The sequence below is a fragment of the Mya arenaria genome, chromosome 1, assembly GCF_026914265.1.
Source record: "Mya arenaria isolate MELC-2E11 chromosome 1, ASM2691426v1".
Lineage (NCBI taxonomy): Eukaryota > Metazoa > Mollusca > Bivalvia > Myida > Myidae > Mya > Mya arenaria.
In genome coordinates, this window is record NC_069122.1 from 57,229,256 (window position 1) to 57,252,407 (window position 23,152).

General features: G+C 35.0%; 1 protein-coding gene across 1 annotated transcript; it reads left to right on the top strand.

Moving 5' to 3' along the window:
- Window positions 1–3,278: 3,278 nt before the first annotated feature.
- On the top strand, window positions 3,279–16,537 carry LOC128228228 (guanylate-binding protein 1-like). The gene is made up of 9 exons (XM_052939403.1): window positions 3,279–3,300; window positions 4,428–4,477; window positions 9,326–9,388; window positions 12,044–12,076; window positions 12,386–12,585; window positions 14,189–14,328; window positions 14,797–14,906; window positions 15,449–15,852; window positions 16,155–16,537. The coding sequence occupies exons 2-9, from the start codon at window positions 4,434–4,436 to the stop codon at window positions 16,535–16,537; spliced, it is 1,377 nt and encodes a 458-aa protein (XP_052795363.1). The 5' UTR covers window positions 3,279–3,300; window positions 4,428–4,433.
- Window positions 16,538–23,152: the final 6,615 nt, after the last annotated feature.

Here is a 23,152-nt window from a genome sequence, read left to right on the forward strand (position 1 = left end):
TGCACCTGTATTTCATACTCAACACAAATATACCGAAATACGCTGTTAACATCGGTAGAACATAAGATTAGGGCAGCAAGGTCATTATAATGGCGACTAGGCTACTATTCCTTCAATAAAACATGAAACATATTCGAACGTTTCACTTGGTTTTCCATGAGATTGGCATATGATGATTGATTGTATTTTCACTGCACGGCTAAAGCGGGCATCCTCCCAACGCCCCCACCCCACCGTCACAAGCAGATGTTGGATCATTTAAGCAGCGGTTTTTGCTGCATCTGCAAGAATACATTAGAACCAAAGCAGCGTATGTATATCACAGTTAAATCTGCAAACCAGCAAGTCACTTATTTTATGTCGTTTTGTGCCGCTGGCGTATATTGGCTTACGCCTATTGGTCCAATGAGTTTGTCAAAGAAAGCATGAGCTACTAATGAGAGTTGTCATTTTGAGTTCAAGATGATTTGCAAACTACCTTACTTCTGTCATGTTACTTTCGTGTTACGGTTTACAACGGCGTACCTACATCGATGTCGCATTAAACAAGTCGGCCATTTGGGTCAGTAAAAACTGTTCAAACTGTCATTAAGCAAACCTGTTTTTTTTTTCCTTTTATCTATAAATGAAGTTTCAGATGTGAATGATAAAACTATGGGACCCTATAATATCTAACATATTTTGATTTATTCTAATTAAGAAGTTGTTGAGAAATTGTGAGCTGTGAACTCGTCAAGCATTTTAACAGTTCCAAAGTAGCTACATGCCTCGTACCTATAGTTTCCTCTTTAAAAATAAACAATCGTATGTATTTTTATGTTTCGTGCAAAAAAGTATTAACTTAGGATTATTATATGCTCTCTCTCGAATCAGCGCGACTTTTCGTACAACAAAATATGAACATATACATAATAATAGTTTATTAAAACAAACTGGAGTGATATGTCCGCCTTGTAAAAATAATGGGAGGGATCATGTCCGCCTTGAAGATATGATGGTGGGGGGAATATGTCCGCCTTGTAAAAATGATGGTGGGGGATCATGTCCGATATGTTAAAATGATTTGAGGAATTATGTCCGCCTTGTAAAAATAATGGGAGGGATCATGTCCGCCTTGAAAATATATGGTGGGGGATTATGTCCGCCTTGTAAAAATGATGGTGGGGGATCATGTCCGCCTTGAAAAATGATGTAGGGGATCGTGTCCGCCTTGTAAAAATGATGGTGGGATCATGACCCCCTTGTAAAAATGATGGTGGGGGATCATGTCCGCCTTGAAATATGATGGTAGGGGATCATGTCCGCCTTGTAAAAATGATGGTGTGGATCATGTCCGCCTTGAAAAATCATGGGAGGGATCATGTCCGCCTTGTAAAAATAATGGGAGGGACCATGTCCGCCTTGAAAATATGATGGTGGGGGATTATGTCCGCCTTGTAAAAATGATGGTGGGGGTTCATGTCCGCCTTGTAAAAATGATGGTGGGGGGATTATGTCCGCCTTGTAAAATGATGGGAGGGATCATGTCCGCCTTGAAAATATGATGGTGGGGGATTATGTCCGCCTTGTAAAAATAATGGTGGGGGGATTGTGTCCGCCTTGAAAATATGATGGTGGGGGATCATGTCCGCCTTGTAAAATAATGGGAGAGATTATATCCGCCTTGAAAAAATAATGGTGGGGGATTATGTTTGCCTTGTAAAAATAATGGGAGGGATTATATCCGCCTTGAATTATTGATGGGGGTGGATTATGTCCACCCATACAAAAAATAGCGGGAGGGATTTTGTCCGGGGGAGATTTTGTCCGGCTCCCAGAAATCTCTAGAATATAACACAATATTATTGAAAACGTGTTCCTAAGAGTTGGTTAGTCTTAAGTAATACTCTTACGTAATGTGCATTGATTTTATACAATCGAATGGAAAGAGATCAAACCCTAATTGTATTGTTCAACAGCAGTTCCCATCATCTTAGATCAGAGAGAACTGCCAGTAGTGTGGGCATTTAGGCCTAAGAAATTCCCCAATCGTTCCCATAGCTTTCTTCCCATAATACTACTTTAAATTAGAAAACGATCACATTTTAAAGAAAAACTTTTAACGTCGTGGAGTGTTAAAATGGACTGGCCGAAGTCGAGCTCACATAAATCAGCAAATCTATGTGATTTCACCCTCTATCGATATAGTTGATTGTGGTTTCATGTCCTTTGAAAATCATGATTTGACAAGGTCGCTCACATTTTTACTGTCCACTATCAGTTCCAATCAAACAGAAACTGCCCAGGAATCCTTCAAATATATTTGTATGAATATTCCAGAAAACGTACTAACAAACTATGCCCAAACGGTTCATATTATATTCTGCAAGAGAATGCTTTCAAGTTTGTATTTCCTTCCCTCATAAATTGTATGTAACTATTTGACATGATAGTTTTGAATCACTCATTAAAATATAATCGTAGAAGGCGTCCTGAACTGAATGAGATGGCGAGAACATTTGTGCGCGTCACCATCTTAAAGTTGTTACCCAATACATGTTTTTAAGTTGTCATTGGCCACTGAACAAAAACACAGATATCATTTATAATACCGTGAAAAAATACAGGGACAAGGCCAAAAATAAAACATAAAACTTTGTTTAAGGACACAAGGCAATGACCCAAACGACAATAAACTATAGACAATTTGTTATATAAATCACGTTATTGGCCGGGCATAATGTACTACACAACTGTATATTTTGTATGTAATGGTTGACCCTAAATTCTCTTTATTTCCTTCGAGCATAGCCACTGCATGCATGCATTGCATTTATCTTCATGATTGTTGTAAAATCTTGTGATGTGGAAAATGTCACGTTAGGTTGCAGCTTAAAGCGGCACTTTCGGACCGAACGATTGCCTAACAAATACTGTTATCTGCACCCTGAAGTTTAACAAAGTTGAACAATAAGTCTGTCATTATAAAGTAGCATGAACTACAATGTATCTCTGTTCACGAATTAACGCTAATAGTTAAAATGTAACTAAACGAATGCTTTGCGTATAAAGTTTATTGCAGATAATTGATGGTAGACAATTGAATCACAATCTTTATCGTAGATTATTAATCCTTGGTTAAGTGTAATTGGAATCGTAACGAACGGAACAGGTTTTTTTTATTTCATGGAAAAAAGAAAGTAAAGATAAGAGAAGTTTGACATAAAAAGACTGTCGCCAATCTAAAACGATAAGAAGAGTATGTGCATTTAGTATGGAGAACATTTGATTGTGCATGTGCTGTACGATTATTTTATACAGGTAAGCACCTTAATTAACCTCTGAATGTTTTAAACAATGAAATGATGTACGTTAATTCCTTTTGTTGAACATTAATTTCGAGAGTCTATTGCGGCTGATGCTTTTTATTTGAAGTTAAAACACTTAGTAAGAGCTAGCATGTTTTTGGTTTCTTTATACATACTTTGTTATAATGTAAACAGTGTGTAAAATAATTTTATCTAAGGTATCATAGTTCAGCTCGTTTTGTTGTAAAAGGCAATGTATCCGTGTTGCTGGAAGTGCAACCCGGAAATATGATAAATCACGAAATAATGTGTCTGGTCGTACTTGTACGTCTCACTACCCTTGCAAATAAAAGTTCCATTAGGCTCCAATGTTGCTTGCACTTTTTCACAAATGCCGGTATCCTCATCAGGTCTTGCGTGAAACACTTACCACGTGATTTTATTTTTGTCATAACTGCTCATATATGGCCCTTTTGAAAAACTTTATGAGGTAAAACGTAAGTTTAACATGTAATTGGCTGCACCTTTAAAATGTGTACCAAGGACGTATACTTGGTTGAATGTATCCGACCCTGGATATCATGCAAAAACAAACTGTATTCAACTTTATTGCATGCTGACTATTCAGAAAACTCACGCTTAAAAACACTGTTTAAATGTTAAAGCAATATTTTAAGGTTGTTTACGTATATGAATGATACAAAATGGCGCCTACGTCACATAAATGAATGCTGAATAATGCATGTTGCCGTAACGAGCCATTTGCTACAATTGTATATGTATATATCATGCATTAATTTGTGCCACACATATTGAATTACTTTCGTAAACATGTAAATGGCCTAGACAGTGTGTCAAAAAATGATTGTTATTTTTATTCGGACATGTTATAATGACTTATGGCTGACGAATTGGTCAAAAAAGTTTCTTGCAACAAGTACCTAGGGCCTTGGCCGGACTGCCATTAATTCGATTCATTTTGTATTTAATACGAAACTGCTAAAGCTAACAGCTTGATCAATTTATATTCGTTTACGTACTAGATGCAAAAGTATCAATCTGACTTCCTAGCAATATGTGTTTCTTTTCCTGTTTCGATATTGATATCTCTAAATAATTCAATTACATTTTTCTTTAAAGGTCCTAATGGATGTGCATGACAGAAGCCAAAGGATTCAGGGAGAAGGAGGGTACTATTTATATTATTTCACAACTTTAGTATTTCTTTTGTCATATTCTCTTTAATTCAGAAATATGAGTTTTTGCGTAGTGGATACATGTATTTCGAAAATGAACCGATATATTATGCTACTGTCGATGCGTATCGTTATACAAGACTGGCGTTTCGATGCTGGGGAGCGCTCGAACGTTGGGTGGTGTCAAAGTTTTAAAAGTCCTGCCACCGCCTTTTGGCTGCATTATGGCTTGACCAAACCGCATTCCCCTGTTGTTGGTAGAGAAGTTTAAAAACCGAAATGTGAAAATGTACACACATTCTTTAGTTAGGTCTTAAGCCAACGCGAATAATTTAGCACAACAAAAGTTGTTGTGTAAAAACGATGAGATACATATCATTGCACAACTGAGAGAGGACACAGAATGTGAGGAGCCGGCTAAATGAGAGATCGACCGTGCTCTGTTCGCGTCACCTCTATCAGGATGTAATGAATCTTCACATGTAGGCTTAGAGCCTTGACTGGGACGTTCATCCTATCCTATCGGTCGTCGCCGTATCGAATAAGCTCTGAAAAGCTATTCTGGAGGCACTTTTCAATAGATTGATCGATATGATCTTTTTTATCTAAATGCATTAGTTGTTTTACGCTATGTTATATGCGTTTCTTTTGAATATTTTATAATTATCAAAAAGCAACGAAACTAATGTGTTTCCAAAATATAAACCACTATGATGAATAGTATGTGCTAGTTACAATCACGAACATTCCATTATATCTAAATTAAACAATCAGACCTTATGAAGTTTTTAAATCAATAAATATGTGTTTACTTTGTTGAGAGCGTTTACAAAAAATACGGTGTTAGCCGCTATCTCTCTTTACTATCTATCATTCAAGGGCAAGCATTGATCTATTGTCCCACGTGAATAAATATACCGCAGCGGGTCTAAATATTGAAAACAGTGCTGCATACAAAGTTTAGTGCAAGTATTGAAAAATAATGAAACATATTTCACAGGGCTGCACGATATGATTTGATACTAACAATATACCTCGATTCTCGAACTAGTACTCACTTAAAAAGAATATTACAAACCCATTTCAAAGACATACTTAGTTCATAATACAATGAAAAGTTCTGGGAACAAGCCCGGTAATCAAACATTAAAGACTACACACTGTTCAGAGGCACAAGGCAAGGCAATCAACTAATGACACAAACGTTTAAACACCACAGACACGTTTACTCTAATATAAGCAAGGTATAGAATAGACCATGCTTTTTCCCTATTGAAATTTCAGTGAATGAAGTGAATGGTGCATGATTATTTCAGGAATGTTTTGTATTATTAAGCATATACGTAGCATTGTCGTAAAGGGAATTTAACGACTAACGTGAATGTTGAGTTTTATATACACATGATGGTATCTTGCATGAATGTAGAGTTGTATATACACATGATGGTATCTTGCATGAATGTAGAGTTGTATATACACATGATGGTATCTGACGTGATTGTAGAGTTATATATACACATGATGGTATCTGACGTGAATGTAGAGTTGTATATACACATGATGGTATCTTGCATGAATGTAGAGTTGTATATACACATGATGGTATCTTGCATGAATGTAGAGTTGTATATACACATGATGGTATCTGACGTGAATGTAGAGTTGTATATACACATGATGGTATCTTGCATGAATGTAGAGTTGTATATACACATGATGGTATCTGACGTGATTGTAGAGTTATATATACACATGATGGTATCTGGCATGAATGTTGAGTTGTATATACACATGATGGTATCTGACGTGAATGTAGAGTTGTATATACACATGATGGTATCTTGCATGAATGTAGAGTTGTATATACACATGATGGTATCTGACGTGAATGTAGAGTTATATATACACATGATGGTATATGACGTGAATGTAGAGTTGTATATACACATGATGGTATCTTGCATGAATGTAGAGTTGTATATACACATGATGGTATCTTGCATGAATGTAGAGTTATATATACACATGATGGTATCTGACGTGAATGTAGAGTTGTATATACACATGATGGTATCTTGCATGAATGTAGAGTTGTATATACACATGATGGTATCTGACGTGATTGTAGAGTTATATATACACATGATGGTATCTGGCATGAATGTAGAGTTGTATATACACATGATGGTATCTTGCATGAATGTAGAGTTATATATACACATGATGGTATCTGACGTAAATGTAGAGTTGTATATACACATGATGGTATCTTGCATGAATGTAGAGTTGTATATACACATGATGGTATCTGACGTGATTGTAGAGTTATATATACACATGATGGTATCTGACGTGAATGTAGAGTTGTATATACACATGATGGTATCTTGCATGAATGTAGAGTTGTATATACACATGATGGTATCTGACGTGAATGTAGAGTTGTATATACACATGATGGTATCTGACGTGAATGTAGAGTTGTATATACACATGATGGTATCTGACGTGATTGTAGAGTTGTATATACACATGATGGTATCTTGCATGAATGTAGAGTTATATATACACATGATGGTATCTGACGTGATTGTAGAGTTGTATATACACATGATGGTATCTGACGTGAATGTAGAGTTGTATATACACATGATGGTATCTTGCATGAATGTAGAGTTGTATATACACATGATGGTATCTGACGTGATTGTAGAGTTGTATATACACATGATGGTATCTTGCATGAATGTAGAGTTATATATACACATGATGGTATCTGACGTGATTGTAGAGTTATATATACACATGATGGTATCTTGCATGAATGTAGAGTTGTATATACACATGATGGTATCTGACGTGAATGTAGAGTTGTATATACACATGATGGTATCTGGCATGAATGTAGAGTTGTATATACACATGATGGTATCTGACGTGAATGTAGAGTTGTATATACACATGATGGTATCTTGCATGAATGTAGAGTTATATATACACATGATGGTATCTGACGTGAATGTAGAGTTGTATATACACATGATGGTATCTGACGTGAATGTAGAGTTGTATATACACATGATGGTATCTTGCATGAATGTAGAGTTGTATATACACATGATGGTATCTTGCATGAATGTAGAGTTATATATACACATGATGGTATCTGACGTGAATGTAGAGTTGTATATACACATGATGGTATCTGACGTGAATGTAGAGTTGTATATACACATGATGGTATCTGACGTGAATGTTGAGTTGTATATACACATGATGGTAACTGACGTGAATGTAGAGTTGTATATACACATGATGGTATCTTGCATGAATGTAGAGTTATATATACACATGATGGTATCTGACGTGAATGTAGAGTTGTATATACACATGATGGTATCTTGCATGAATGTAGAGTTGTATATACACATGATGGTATCTTGCATGAATGTAGAGTTATATATACACATGATGGTATCTGACGTGAATGTTGAGTTGTATATACACATGATGGTATCTGACGTGAATGTAGAGTTGTATATACACATGATGGTATCTGGCATGAATGTAGAGTTGTATATACACATGATGGTATCTGACGTGAATGTAGAGTTGTATATACACATGATGGTATCTGACGTGAATGTAGAGTTGTATATACACATGATGGTATCTGACGTGAATGTTGAGTTGTATATACACATGATGGTATCTTGCATGAATATAGAGTTATATATACACATGATGGTATCTGACGTGAATGTTGAGTTGTATATACACATGATGGTATCTGACGTGAATGTAGAGTTGTATATACATATGATGGTATCTTGCATGAATGTCGAGTTATATATACACATGATGGTATCTTGCATGAATGTTGAGTTATATATACACATGATGGTATCTTGCATGAATGTCGAGTTATATATACACATGATGGTATCTTGCATGAATGTAGAGTTATATATACACATGATGGTATCTGACGTGAATGTAGAGTTGTATATACACATGATGGTATCTGACGTGAATGTAGAGTTGTATATACACATGATGGTATCTTGCATGAATGTAGAGTTATATATACACATGATGGTATCTGACGTGAATGTAGAGTTGTATATACACATGATGGTAACTGACGTGAATGTAGAGTTGTATATACACATGATGGTATCTGACGTGAATGTAGAGTTGTATATACACATGATGGTATCTTGCATGAATGTAGAGTTATATATACACATGATGGTATCTGACGTGAATGTAGAGTTGTATATACACATGATGGTATCTGACGTGAATGTAGAGTTGTATATACACATGATGGTATCTGACGTGAATGTAGAGTTTTATATACACATGATGGTATTTTGCATGAATGTTGAGTTATATACACATGATGGTATCTGACGTGAATGTAGAGTTGTATCTACACATGATGGTATCTGACGTGAATGTAGAGTTGTATATACACATGATGGTATATGACGTGAATGTGGAGTTGTATATACACATGATGGTATCTTGCATGAATATAGAGTTATATATATATATACATGATGGTATCTGACGTGATTGTAGAGTTATATATACACTTGATGGTATCTGGCATGAATGTAGAGTTGTATATACACATGATGGTATCTGACATGAATGTAGAGTTGTATATACACATGATGGTATCTGACGTGAATGTAGAGTTGTATATACACATGATGGTATCTGACGTAAATGTAGAGTTGTATATACACATGATGGTATCTGGCATGAATGTTGAGTTCCAAAATTATTACACATGATGAAATGAAATTGTTGTTTTTTAATCATGTATTTCAGCAGCAAAGTTCAAGCTACAACTACTCGTACTGTGTTAGCCTCGAGTGGAGATGGAAAGACGGGGTATGTTTTGACCAAAAACATGCTTACTATTACAATGTTAGACTAAAGTTACCATGGTTATATTTCAGTGCAATCGCTGGGAATGTAGAACTTGATATAATTAGGTTATCGTGTTTTTCTTAAAAATAAGCCTTATGAATTGAACATAAAAAAACCCTTTTCCTTCAGTAAGAAGAGTATGAAAAAAACATTTATTGCATTCATTCGAAAATATATTCACTCGTTCTCGCACGTAAATATGTTATCCTTCAGTTGTCCAAAAAAGAAAAGAACTCCTGCATCACTAATATAGATTAATTCGTAAACAGTATATAGTCAATATAATATCAAATTACTCAAAATCTCTCAAATTAACATGAAACAAATCATAATATGAACAAACTTGCAATATTTGAGGAAACATTACCATTTGCCATTAATAAATTATGCCAATTGGGAAAACAATCTGTCCTGCAACCAAGAAATGATACTTGGTTGAAGAAAGCGTGAGGTACGTGAGCCTAAATGGTTTCAATTCCGTGGATTATAGCTTAGTGTTTCGTTGCTTTTATCCTAGGGCTTATAAGCAGAAATTGGTAAAGATTTAGGCTCATGGGCTTGCAAACAGTTTCTATAGTTTTACATATGTTATTTTCAAATATGCTACCGTAACAGAAGACGGAGATATAATCACTTCGGCTTCAAGTCATCTTCAAGTCAGATGTGCTGTATGTGGTTGCAATGTTTACTAGTTAATGATTTATCCGGGTGCCCTTAAGACGTAAACCTTGGATTTTTTTTAAACATGTGACTTATTTTTTCTGACATCTCATTGATCTCAATTTCGATTGCATTCAATAACACGTAACGCATTGAGCTTTTTTTATTCTCTTATCTAAAGTAGTTTTTGAGTTCAATTGGCTAAGAGTGGATCTCCAAACACGTCAATAAATGCGCATATGTTCAGACATGCTTTTGTTACATCATAGCTATCAAATAGTATTTTCACCAAGGGCGGGGACTTTTATTGAACGATGTTTTCTATTGAAACGCAGACGTATTTTACCGCTCTACAAACATATAAACTATAAACATATCCACGTCAATGTACAAAAAAAAACAAAAAAAAACAATAAAACAATGTATTGGACACGTCAGTTCAACCTCACATTTTTAATTATCACTGATTTTTTTTAAATTCACTTCCTGGTTACGGAACTCTCATTTATGCACCAGTCAATTGTAACCACGGCCCCCAGGTCCGGGGTATAGCGGGGACTTTGACTTTCGGTCCAGCCAACCCCGGCTAAAATCCCAGCCCTGCGGGGACGAACAGATTGTAAAATCCCCACAAAATGCCCCCGGACCCCAGGGACCCAAGGTAAGGCCCATTCCCCGCTATATTTAAAGCGAAGACAAAACCACCGCATTCACCCGGCACTGCGGGGCCACCTGAAAGGTAAAAAATACGACCCATTTCCCCGGCTATCCCCGGTATACCCCCAGACCTGGGGGGGGGGGGGGGCTGTGGTAACAATTGACTGTTGCATTAATGACAACCAATCAAACCTATACAGCGGTTTTGAACGGGGTAACCTACGTCCTATCATTAGGTGGGCTGCATTTAACGATACATTTCATCAGTGAGTCGTTATCAGTTTTCCACATAAGCCTTAAACAAATACAGTAAACAGACAGTAAATGAAAGTTGCCAACATTGAAATATTAATGTTTAACAATCTTTTAAACAAATATAAGCGTTATAAAAATTACCCAAGAGGACCTTTGCAACCAAACTTTCTTTCTTTATTTGTGACTCGAAGTATCCAAGTATACAATCAAGTATATTAACTTGATAATGTCGATTTGGTGGTATGACCAGCTAGAAATGCGATTAAATAATGTATTGCAATATTGATCATCGGAAGCGAAAAGGTGTAAATAATGTAATAATGATACTTTCAAGTATTCCCTTCTTAAAATTTAATCATATGTTTTAGGAAAATCGTGTTAAGATTATACAAAATGGAATGGGTTGGGAAGAATGAATGCGGCGGTGACTGAAAACCTAATCATTATTATTTTGGCCTCATGTGCGGTTTTCCTATTAACATGTCATTTAAAGAGCATCGGTACTAAGCGATGCACATCCTACTGTGTTAAATCTACTTGTACACTATCATGTTTTAATGCATAGTTTCTCCGTCGTTTGCTTTTCAATAATCTATAGTGCTTACCCTATATTCGTTTTCGAACAAAGTAATCGAATATCATGGACATTCAGTGTCGAGTAATGGAAGTTTGCGTAATACTCTGCAGTTAACGAACTCAAATCATACATGACATACCATTAATGAAACTGTATTATAACTTTGCAACTGTACTGTTTTATCTTACTTTGAAGCAAAGCCCCGATACCCCAACAAGACATGTGGTAATAAAACGGTCGCGTATGTTTGACATAATAATCTATGCGTACAAACGCAATGTTGAAACAATATATATAAATATGTTAATTAATTATCATTGATCTGTAAATGAAATGAAGTGTAACAACAACATAATTATATTAGTTGGATGACAAATTTACGGCAGAAGCATGTTATGTTTGCAAAATGACCGAATAGTATATCCTGATTCAACTACGAAGTAGACTTCCTCCTTTTTTTATTTCAGTGCCAAAGCTGTTAATGTAAAACTTGCAGACAAGTAAGTAGTTTGCAAAGAAACAGAAATTGGTGATTTTCAAGAAAAACTCTTAGATCAACTTTTCATTAGATACTTACAGGTGCGATAAGTAATCTGATAAGCTATATTTCAATGAAGTGATAGGTCTGATTTATCAAATTGTCTTTGATTATAACGCTTTTTATCGTTTTAATTCAAACCTACTAATACGGCAATGAAATCCAAATGTTACACGTATGCCGCTATGCAAATTACTCCTTAAATGATAGAAACACGCACCTTACCAGAATATGCATTACAAAATGCCAACATCGCAACCTGCCATTCTAGGTACAAACTCTCAATATTCAAGAGACCATTACCACTTATTGTCAAACACGTAGCTGGTAAAGGAAACGCACTGTCTTACAATCATGATACCCTTGAGGAACTTAGCCAAATTGAGGAGCCATTATGTGTCATAGCTGTAGCTGGATGTCTGAGGACTGGAAAATCGTACCTATTAAGTCGCCTTGTACAGAAGTGTGGTGGTGAGTAATAATTATTTAGTTGTGAAACTATAATTATGGAAATAAAAGGATACTTAATTAGAAGTTGAGTATATGAGTATTGTTAAGATTTAATAACTAGGTCGTCTAGGTCAGAAAAATGGCGAACGTCCACAATTTATATTTATCTTTTGTTCTCCAGTTTATGTAGCGAGTCCTAATAGAGTAAGAAATAATGAATACTAAATCAAAATAAGGAAAATTACCAAGACAATCGAGGGTGTGTCTTAAAATATTTGGGGATTTTTGCAACGGAAAATGATGACGTAGGCGTACAGTTTTGAAAATAAATCAGCCTCAAATGCAAGTCTCAATGACAGGCCCATTGCATTGTTCTAAGATGTACTAAGATGAGCATATGACTTCAATTAAGGGGTCATGTAAAGTTATTTAAGGTCATAAGATTCGCTGGGATTTCCTAAGATTGTCTTTCGATTGTTCAATGTCAAAACGTGAAATGTTTCACCATATAACGCCCTTTCTGCGAGATAGTTATACGACTGTAATTCTATAGATCGACAGCCTTGACCTATTGTCCCACAAAGGTCGAATAATACGTATTCTATTTGTGAACGCCACTACGCAAATCTCCATTCCCTACTTCATTCCCATCTTTAGTACAACCTCTTAAGTAAAGTATATGTGAATATATAGTTTGTCTTATGTGGTAGATGCTTTAGCAATTTTAAAAACCCATCACTACCAACAGATGTCGACACAGTGCCATAGCCCTGCACTATTACTCTCAAATATGCCATATTTGATACAATTAATTAAATCTACCAAAAAATGATTAATAAATGTTGAAAACAATGGTTTGTTTTACATGTGTAAGTATTAATTTTGTCACTTTAAATCAGATGACAAAAACTCGCAGGTTGTATGTGAACGAGGTCTATGCAGGCACTGTGCGACAAGCGCCATAAGGCGTTTTAAAATCTTACTTTAATCATTTGTTTTTGTAGTTGTTACAAAATACATTCACAAAAATTGAAATTTGGTATTTATTAAGTCATTGTTTTGTAAAGTTTGTCCAATTCTTTAAAATAAACATTCATCCAAAGTAAAAAAGTACTTAGTAACAAACACAAATGTAAATAGATTAATGTCACCAAGAAGAAGGAAAACAAATTAAGTACAATGTATTCAGCGTTCGTTATATATTATTGCAAACTGAAATATGTTTTTGTCATACCTGTATTTCAAAAACAATCTGTTCTATATAAAACGAAACTAATAAAAGTAGAGTTGTGTTTGTTTGTCTTTGACTACTAGGAATCATAGAGTTTTATGCACTCCTAATCATTATTATGATAGTCATAAGTTTATGTTGGCAATTCATGCAGCTTGCCTATCGGATGTAAATTAGGCCAATCTTGTTTCCTACTCATTAATAAATATGTTAATATTTGTATGAAAAGCTACAGAAACAAGCTCAAAGACAAACGTTTAAACAAAAACCCCGTTTAATTGCACAGGGCATATATACTATTTAACCTTAATTGAACGGTATGCGTTAGATAATTTTACCCATTTGATATTTTCTCCATTCGACTTGCATGGATTTAATAAATTATATATATAGTTTCAGAAGAATATTTCACTGTTGGGCACTCTGCCAACGCACAGACCCAAGGAATATGGATCATGTGCAGACCGCATCCTACTCAAGAAGGGAAGGTCATTGTTTTTCTCGATACGGAAGGAATCGATGATCCAGAGAAGGTTTGTTTGATGATTACAGTTCTCTATGCGCTTTTCACAGTGTTCATTCCGGTGATGCATGAAGAAAAAAAAACTCAATCAATGAAATTAAGAGCATCGTAAACCGAACGTGTTTAAATGACAATTGGATTGTTTAATATGAAGGTTATACAGTTGTATAGAACCTTTACAAGTGGAGTTCTATGTTTGAAAACAGATCTGAAACAAATATCCACATATTCAATTTACGATTGATGTAATGGATTGTATTTCAGGTCGATGCTTTTTCATAGCAACAAACTCTTAATATTTTCTTCAGCAACATACAACAGCCAATAACAATGATTGTCTTATTCAGAAAATGCAAAACGTAACTTGAATTCATTGCTATTTTTCACGCATTTAATATCTAATCAACCGCTTCAATTTCCTATAAGGAGTGCAGGTTGCATTTATTGCCATTGATAAAAAGCTCAAAATGTGATTTAGGTTCAAATTCAAGAAGACACTTGGATATTCCTTATTGCAACGTTGCTGTGCAATGTACTTGTCTACAATACGAAAGGCGTCTTTGATGCTTCAGACATCAAGAAATTTCGGTAAGAAATTTCAAATCATCATGTTTAACGTTTTTCCTGTCAAGTAACTGATGGAAGACAGATAAGAGGGTGGTTACGTTTGTTTAAATGACATTCGTTTTCCTAATAGTTAGATTTAACGTGGTTCAAGTCAGAACATATTTTTTAAGACCGATGACGATTGATATATCGGTTTTTATTCGATAGTTTAATTCGGTATGTCAGCCAATTTCATTTTTTTGTGAAAATTGACTTCCTAGATTGTTTTGCTTCAAGCGCTTAACTTGTAGTTGCATTCGGCCAACGGGTTTCTTTATAATACTTGAAATGGTTCAAACTATGTGTTTGCCTAATTAATAACTTAAACAAAAACGTAAAAAATTGCATCTGGAGAGTATATGTTCTTGAAGTAAACATAAGTCAGGGAGTTTCTTGTGTGTTATTTGAGCCACTGCAAACAAAGAGTTTACCGCATTTAGAATAACACTTGACAAAATAGACACTATTCAATGTTACCATAATAATAAACATCTTCATCTGTTGTTGTTTTTTTTTAATTACAGGTTTCTTAAAGTGGTTCGTTCTAATGTGACGGTTGCAAAAGGTGAAAGTGAAGACGACAGTTTCCTTGACTTCTTTTTTCCGAATTTGGTTCTTGTTTTACGAGATTTTGCACTCCAATCCGATATATCGAAAGAGGTATTTCTTGAACAGCGATTAATGTACAAGAATGGGAAATTGGATGGTGCAAATAAATTTAACGAACCAAGGCGACTTATTCGACGGTATTTCAAAAAAAGGACATGCTTTGGCATCCCGATCCCATGCACGAGGCCCGACCAATTGGAATCTATGCCGGATTCAAAGATTGAGTCCGAATTTCTGCAGCAGATAAACGACTTGCACCAATACCTTTGCGAATGTAGCCCAAAGAAACTCATATCTGGAAAGCCTGTTAATGGAAGAAGTAAGTCTGAAGTAAATTTCCGATCAAATCTGTATTCCTATCTTTGAAGGCAACACTGTCACTCTTAGTTTAACCCTCAGTTGAATTGAATGATCAAGTTATACTCGTTAAGGCGAGTATTTGATGTTAATGAAAGGAAAACAACTCAACTTATTGCATCTATAAATTGATTATTGTTTAACAAATAAGCCCTCATATTCTTAAATTACCTAAATAACAAATTACTAAAATCAAACAACATTAGCCTTTCATAAATGGGAACACTGTTCATGTTTATTAAAAAAGTGTTTGTCTAATTTAAGTGCTGAGAACGATGATAATAAGCTACATGAATTCCGTGAAGGAAAACACGGCACCGTGTTTACAAGATGCTATGAAACTGATGGCTGACGAGGAAAATCAGTTTGCAGTACGGAAAGCGTCTGAATGGTACCAAGAAGAAATGAAAAAGAGGATAAACAAACATATGCCAAATGAGAGCGGGCTTGAGAGATATCACAATGACTGCATGAAAGTGGCTGTAAAGAAATTACGAGAATTAGTTGTGGTAGATGACGGCGATATATTTAACAGAAAAGCGGCAGTAAGTAGGCATTTGTGTTTTGGGACCTTAGAACTGATAATGCTATCGAGGAAGAGTTTGCGTAGTTACGTTTTGTTGGCCCTGTTTGTGAAAACACTATAGTAAACCAAGATTGAGTTTTGGCTAATGTGTCTGTTTCATCTTATTCAAAGTACATATGTTAAAAAGTTTGAAAAGGATAATCATTAAAGTCGGTGATTACTTAACAATTTCTCTTTGCAAGCGTTTTCTCTTATATTTTAAGGAATGTTTCGAAAAACATTTGGAACTATTCAAGTCAATGGTAGAGAAATACTCCCTTGAAAGAAGTAGAAGGTCGATAGAAATACTGGACATGGAAATTCAACGGAAAATCAAAGATAAAAAGTATGCAAATCCGCATGGTTACAACGAATACTTTGAAGACATCAACAATCTTGTTGACGAATTCACAAAGCGGGAAGATTACCATGGATCAAAGGTAAATAGGTGATATGATGTTTTAATTCCAACAATTTTAGAGCAATTTCAATTATTTCATAACTTTCTTTTCAATATATACGTTGTTGATGATTTTTATTTTCCTTTTTTTAACATTGTTTATATTCTTATTTATGCTAAAGCATTCATCATCTTCATGAATTGCAATTCAAATATATGGCGAATCATTATGATAAGATGCTGCAATTTACTGCAATAAAACTTTATCTACAGGCAAGAGCTGTCTTGCAGGAATACATGGATTCAAAGGTCGACGAAGAGCAACTTGTTTACGAAATGGTTAAGGGCGAGACTGGTACGGTTAATGGATTATTTTCGAAAGCTTTTTAACTTTATATTAAAATCAGACCAATACGCCTTAACAGGAAACATGATGTTTATGATGAATGTGTGAAAACTAAGAAGTCCATTGATACATACTCATTATTTCACATCGTGTAAATGTGAAAAACAATGGTTTGTTCTCAAATATAATTCTTTTCAGATGATGAAGTTCAACGTCAGTCACATCAACTTTCACGTACATTGGAGCAGTTTCCAAATATAAATCCAAAGGAAGAGTCAGTCAAAAAGAAGGCGCTAGAGTCCATTGAAAAGTTTGAGAATCACGGGTTTATGAGAATTGGGTCGCAATACATTGAGAATCTGGAATTGAAGTTACAAGAAATAGAAAAGGCTAAGGCCGAATTATCAGAAGACAACACATACTATAAGCAACTTGTAGATGAGTACAACGTCTGGTTGGACATTTACAAAAAAGCCAACTTCTCAGTAGATCAGGCTAATCCAAGGCCGATCCAAATGCCGAAGCCTGTCTTAACGGACACCCCTGTTGTCGAAAAACCATCAGAAAATCAAGACGGTAAGAAACCGAAACCGAAGAAACAGCCATCCGGAAAACCAAAGTGCCCAATAATTTAAAAAAGAACAAATAAGGAAATACATTATGGTGATGTTACTATATGTTGTTACAATATCGTTTGCGCACAACGATCTAGAAATAGTCACATTGGACTTTCAGTACAAGAAAGTACATAACAGAAATTTCGAGTTGTATTGTGTAATGTTGGGGCACAATAAACTGCGACTACGTATACCCTTTTGTGTGTGTTTATTATGTAGCTGTATTTCTTATATTTATTTATAATTATTGTTCCAATGTTATCGGACATTTCGTGTTAACTTTGTGCTCTTTGGCAACTGTGTGTTATTTATTCAGGTTTATTCATGATCAAGTATAAGGATGTAGCAAAACGGTTCGGTCAGCTCATTGTATTTTGGGGTTAGTTTCATTTCCTGTACATTGGTTTTCTTTTTCTTTTTGTAATATAACTCTTGTATTTAGACATACTGTATTATAGGTTTACCAGATGTTTCTTTCCTTTTACTTTCACAAAGACTTTATAAGTATAGAACATGTCATTAGTAAAAGAGTTTTATATTTTTGAACATTTGAACGATTGTGAGTTCATTTTCTTACATGCACTATTTTACAATTAAATCATAACAACCAATAACAGAGTTCTTTGATGCGCTCAGTGAAATTAGTATTATTAACACAATAAACAACGCTTATTCACGTGAAACATTTGCTTTAAAATGTAATGAAAATATATTTTGTTTTATGTCCATAGACATGCGATACAAAATAAAAATACAACGAAAAAAACCTTAATCATCCATATAGTTATATTAACATAGTATAAAAATACATTTTACGACAACAGAAAATAAAATATAATTATAAATATACAGTATGAAACATTATAAACGCCAGCAGGGATATTGGATGCACCTGTATTTCATACCGGCACAAACAAGGCGAAATACGTTGTTGACATCGACGAGAAAACAAGTTTAGGGCAGCAAGGTCATTATAATGGCGAATAGGCTACTATTCCTTCAATAAAACATTAAAAATTATTCGAGAATTTCACTTTGTTTCCATAAGATTGGTATAGGATCCTTAATTTTATTTTTTTTTCTGTACGCCAAATGCGGGCATCCTCCCCCACACTCCCACCCAACCGTCACAAGCAGATGTTGGATTTTGCTGCATTTACGAGAATTTATTAGAATCAAAGCAGCGTATGTAGGTCTAACAAGGTTAAATCTGCAAACCATTTAGAAACTTATTTATGCTGTTTTGTGCCGCTGTTTGATATTTGCCTACTCCGATTGGTCCGATGTGTTTGTCCGATAAGCGTCAAACAAAATAACAGCTCGAACATAAGAGTCGTCAATTTATTTAAGGTGATTTGCAAGCTTCCCGTTTTGATCACGTTACGTTTGTAAAACAGTTTACAACGACGTACCAATGTCGATGTCGCATTAAATATTTCGGCCGTCTGGGCCAGTAAAAACTGTTCAAACTGAACAAACCTGATTGTTTATCTTTTATATATATGAATGATGCGAATGTGAATGGTACAACTATGGGAACCTATAATATCATACAAATTTTGAGTTTTTCACACTAAAAAGTTGTTGAAAAATGGTGAACTGTGAACTTGTCAAGCATTTTAACATTACATAGTAGTTGCATGACTCGTAACTTAGGTTTCTTCTTTAAGGAACGAAATATGCGGGGGGAGGGGAGGGAGTCGACTAATAAAGAATAAATTGGAGTTCAGGTGCACTGTACACTTGAGACTGCATGTAATATAACGTACGGTACACTTATACTAAATTTGTACATCATGCATAATAGTACGAACTAAACAAAGATAAATTTTGTTTGCATATAGAAACGATAATCTTCATTTTTCATTATCATAACTTCTTTTAAAATTGCAAACATAATAGAAATGTAAAAGAAAACGAGAAACAAGCCACCTCTTATAGCACCGGCTGCAAATTATTACCAAATAAAGTAGCCTACATCATCTCAATATATAAAACAATAAATCAAAACAACAATAACTAAAATATGATGTTTCGAATGTTCCCAATACTGTATGCGCAGCTCTTCTAGTCTATTTTATTCGGCGGCAGGCCATATATCGAAGTTTATATATATTTTAGTCTCTTATCTTTATTACAACTTTTCCATGAAACGGTTAAGTCATGTTCAAGTCTAATACTTCAAATCTATTGATTACTTTCGATGTTTTGAATTTGGCAATTACAGAGATAAAAGTATGCGTTCTCAGTTTAATACAAGTAGGTAGAATGGTAGGTAGAATGGATACCTTAATACATCATCTCTACGCAAAAAGAAGAGGGGGTGAAGGAAATATTTGCACTCGCAACCATATTAAAATGAATAAATACGAGTATAACATAGTGAGACAAATAGTTCAAGATAAATATTGCGATAATGTACTCGCCAGTTAATTCAGTTACCCACCACCTCTATAAACATATTTATATCGGAGGACAGTGCACAAGTGCTCTGAAAGCATGTGCTTTAAGTTTCATTTGATTATATTGAACGAGTAATGGGTACGCTTTACGTCTTTTCTTTACCAATCCAAAAACGAAAACAATAATGCTGTGTCCAATATCCCGATATTGTTTCTCCGAAATACTGACACCCTAAAAACGAGGAAGTAGTCTTTAAAAGAAAACCATTTCTAAACCGTTTCGCCGTAGTGGTGTATTTCATGTATAGATATGCATGCGTTTTGAATCAGAAACTCCTGGGAAGTATTAGCTACATCCACGTTTGATTTGATATCTTGAATGGATTATATTTATGGCTAAGGTTAAGTATTTGCACTTCGATGGCAATGACGACGATATAAAGATTATGAGAATAACCCGACCATTTTTGTTGCAAACGGAATACCTGGAATGAAGGCTATCAAACAACATAATAACAGTGATGTCATCGTTAAATGGTTCACTGTGTAGTATGAATATATTTGAAAGGAGATCCTTCAAAAGCACAAAGAAGATGCAAAGAATAAGACAGCAAGCTGTCCGTAAGTCATCATGAAACTGGCAACATTGCCAATGCTTCCATGGAACAGATTGACCGTAATTATGTTTAAACAAACAATGTCCAATTTCATTCTATGATAACATACTGTCGACCTAGAAAAATGACTGAAATCGCGGACTTCTGCTGATTTATGTGTTTTGACGTAAGCTTGTAATTCTGGACAAACTTCGCCTCCAAAGGGAGACGTAAAAATATTCCAAATTCGAAGACGAATCTTGCGGAAAAGATTGAGGTTATGCCTCTTGCGCTTAAAACACGCCCCGCCCCAAATCCAGACACAAACGCGCTCGATGTTCGTTTATAGGTAGTGTGTTTCATTTTGATGTACTGAGCTTTGCACATATAAAGAAATGTTAGCTATGAATAGAAATGTGACTTTTTCGTCTTGTTGAAACCACTTTTTTTGACGCGTATTTTCAGCTGTCTCTTACCTAAGCTGACGTGGAATGCTTTTGACAAAGGCAATCCGGCTTTCCTCTTTTATCTAGTAATGTTGTAAGTTAATTGCATATTAGGTACAAGTAATACAAATCAATTGAATTTTCAAAAGAGCAAAATGTGATTCTGTAGACAATATTATTGACAGAATTAAAGAGATCATTGTAAATTGTTAACACATTCAACGTATATATCAAGTAAGGGTATTGTACCTCATCTAAACAACTTCTGTGATATATTTGGTTTTGAAGATTTCATGAAAAGAAATAACCAGGTTTTTCTTCCACGTATTACTTTTTGCAATTTAGGCTTGATATTATTTGTACAGGGGAATAATTTATATGAAGTAGCACTAGGAGTATTTGAATGCATAAGAATGTATTAACATATTTACGATACAGACCTCTTATCGCATCGTTTGTTCTCTCCAATCGGTGACATTTCGTTGAAGCCATTATTTATAAACCAGAACTATTTGGTTAAAATCGTTTGCATCAAAACGCAGACGTAAGTTTCACAAATAATAAGTTTGCAACGCACTGCGCCCTGTTATTTTTGTTTTCAAACAAACAAAACCCCAATAAGAAATATAACATTACAAAACAAACAAAACATATATCTTCTAAATTTAGTGCACGTAATGAAACTTTATTTAGTTCTCGCACTGCAACCCCACACCAACGGTATAATTACAATAGCATATTCCAGTCTCAGTTTGGTTTACTCTACTGTTTGTTTATTTGAGTTTATCAAGGTCTGCCCGCGCACATTGGCTGCATTATGGCTTGACCCCGCCGTGACGCCATTACGACTTAAATTGTGTTTAAATTCCATTAGTGACATGAGATAAAAGTGACAGCAATTCGTAATCAAATCCAGACATTGGAAGAAACATGGTATGATACAGGACATCCAGGTGCGATACCCTAGCTCTTTGCGAAGAGACCTCTTGGTTCTTTAACGTGCTCGGTGTAAAGCTTCGATACACGGCATACAACTTTTCTGGGTTCAACCAGTACTTAGTACCCCACTTTTCATAGCACTACCCTTTAAATGCCGAGCGCCATTCAAGGGGCTACTTGTAACAACTTTAAACGTCTTTCAGTGTGACGCGGCCACGACCTCCCGCTCCGTAGGCGGACACCTTAACCACTAGGCAACAGAGACGGATTACTCTTCATACCTGCAAGCAAATTATGTATTGATGTTTTTGTGGCCGGCTTATATTGGATAACGCCGATTTTCCCGTTGAGTTTGTCCGATAAGCGGCAAATTATACAGCAGCTACTTACAAGACCATGAAAGACATAATTGACGCGACTTAACGAGTTTAAATGTCAACATGTATATTTTTTATCATACAAATAAGGGTGGAGGGCAGTTTAAACATTCTAACAGGTGATTAAAAAAGCTGTTTAAGTTGAAAAACAAAACGAAAATATCGGTGTACCTACATCGATGTCGTATAAGTTAAGATGACATCTGGATCAGGTAAAGTATTCGCAATCCATCTTTGAGCTGCCATGATTGTTCTCTTTTTCTAAATATGAATGTATTTTTTATTGGAACGACAATTAATTTTTGAAAACAAAATCCTTTCCTACATTATTTTTCGTTTAGTGCGTACAATTATCAAAACATGTGGGAATTTGTTTCTCGAATAGTAACGTAAGGGTTAAACAGGACGTACAATTTATTATATGATCTATCTCCAGCCCGTACGTTTTTATATGTTTTATCGTGCTACAAAATATTAATAGATTTGTCCTTTCTCTAACGACAAAGTTGTGCGTGACTGAAGTACATGTTTACACTAAGGTTTTATTAATAATAGAAACGATTTTAACAACAAA

Coding starts and splice junctions, on each gene's coding strand:
- LOC128228228 (XM_052939403.1), top strand. CDS start 4,434: ATGGATGTGCATGACAGAAGCCAAAGGATTCAGGGAGAAGGAGG. Junction 12,586..14,188: donor CCTTGTACAGAAGTGTGGTG/GTGAGTAATAAT, acceptor TTATATATATAG/TTTCAGAAGAATATTTCACT. Junction 15,853..16,154: donor AAAGCCTGTTAATGGAAGAA/GTAAGTCTGAAG, acceptor GTCTAATTTAAG/TGCTGAGAACGATGATAATA.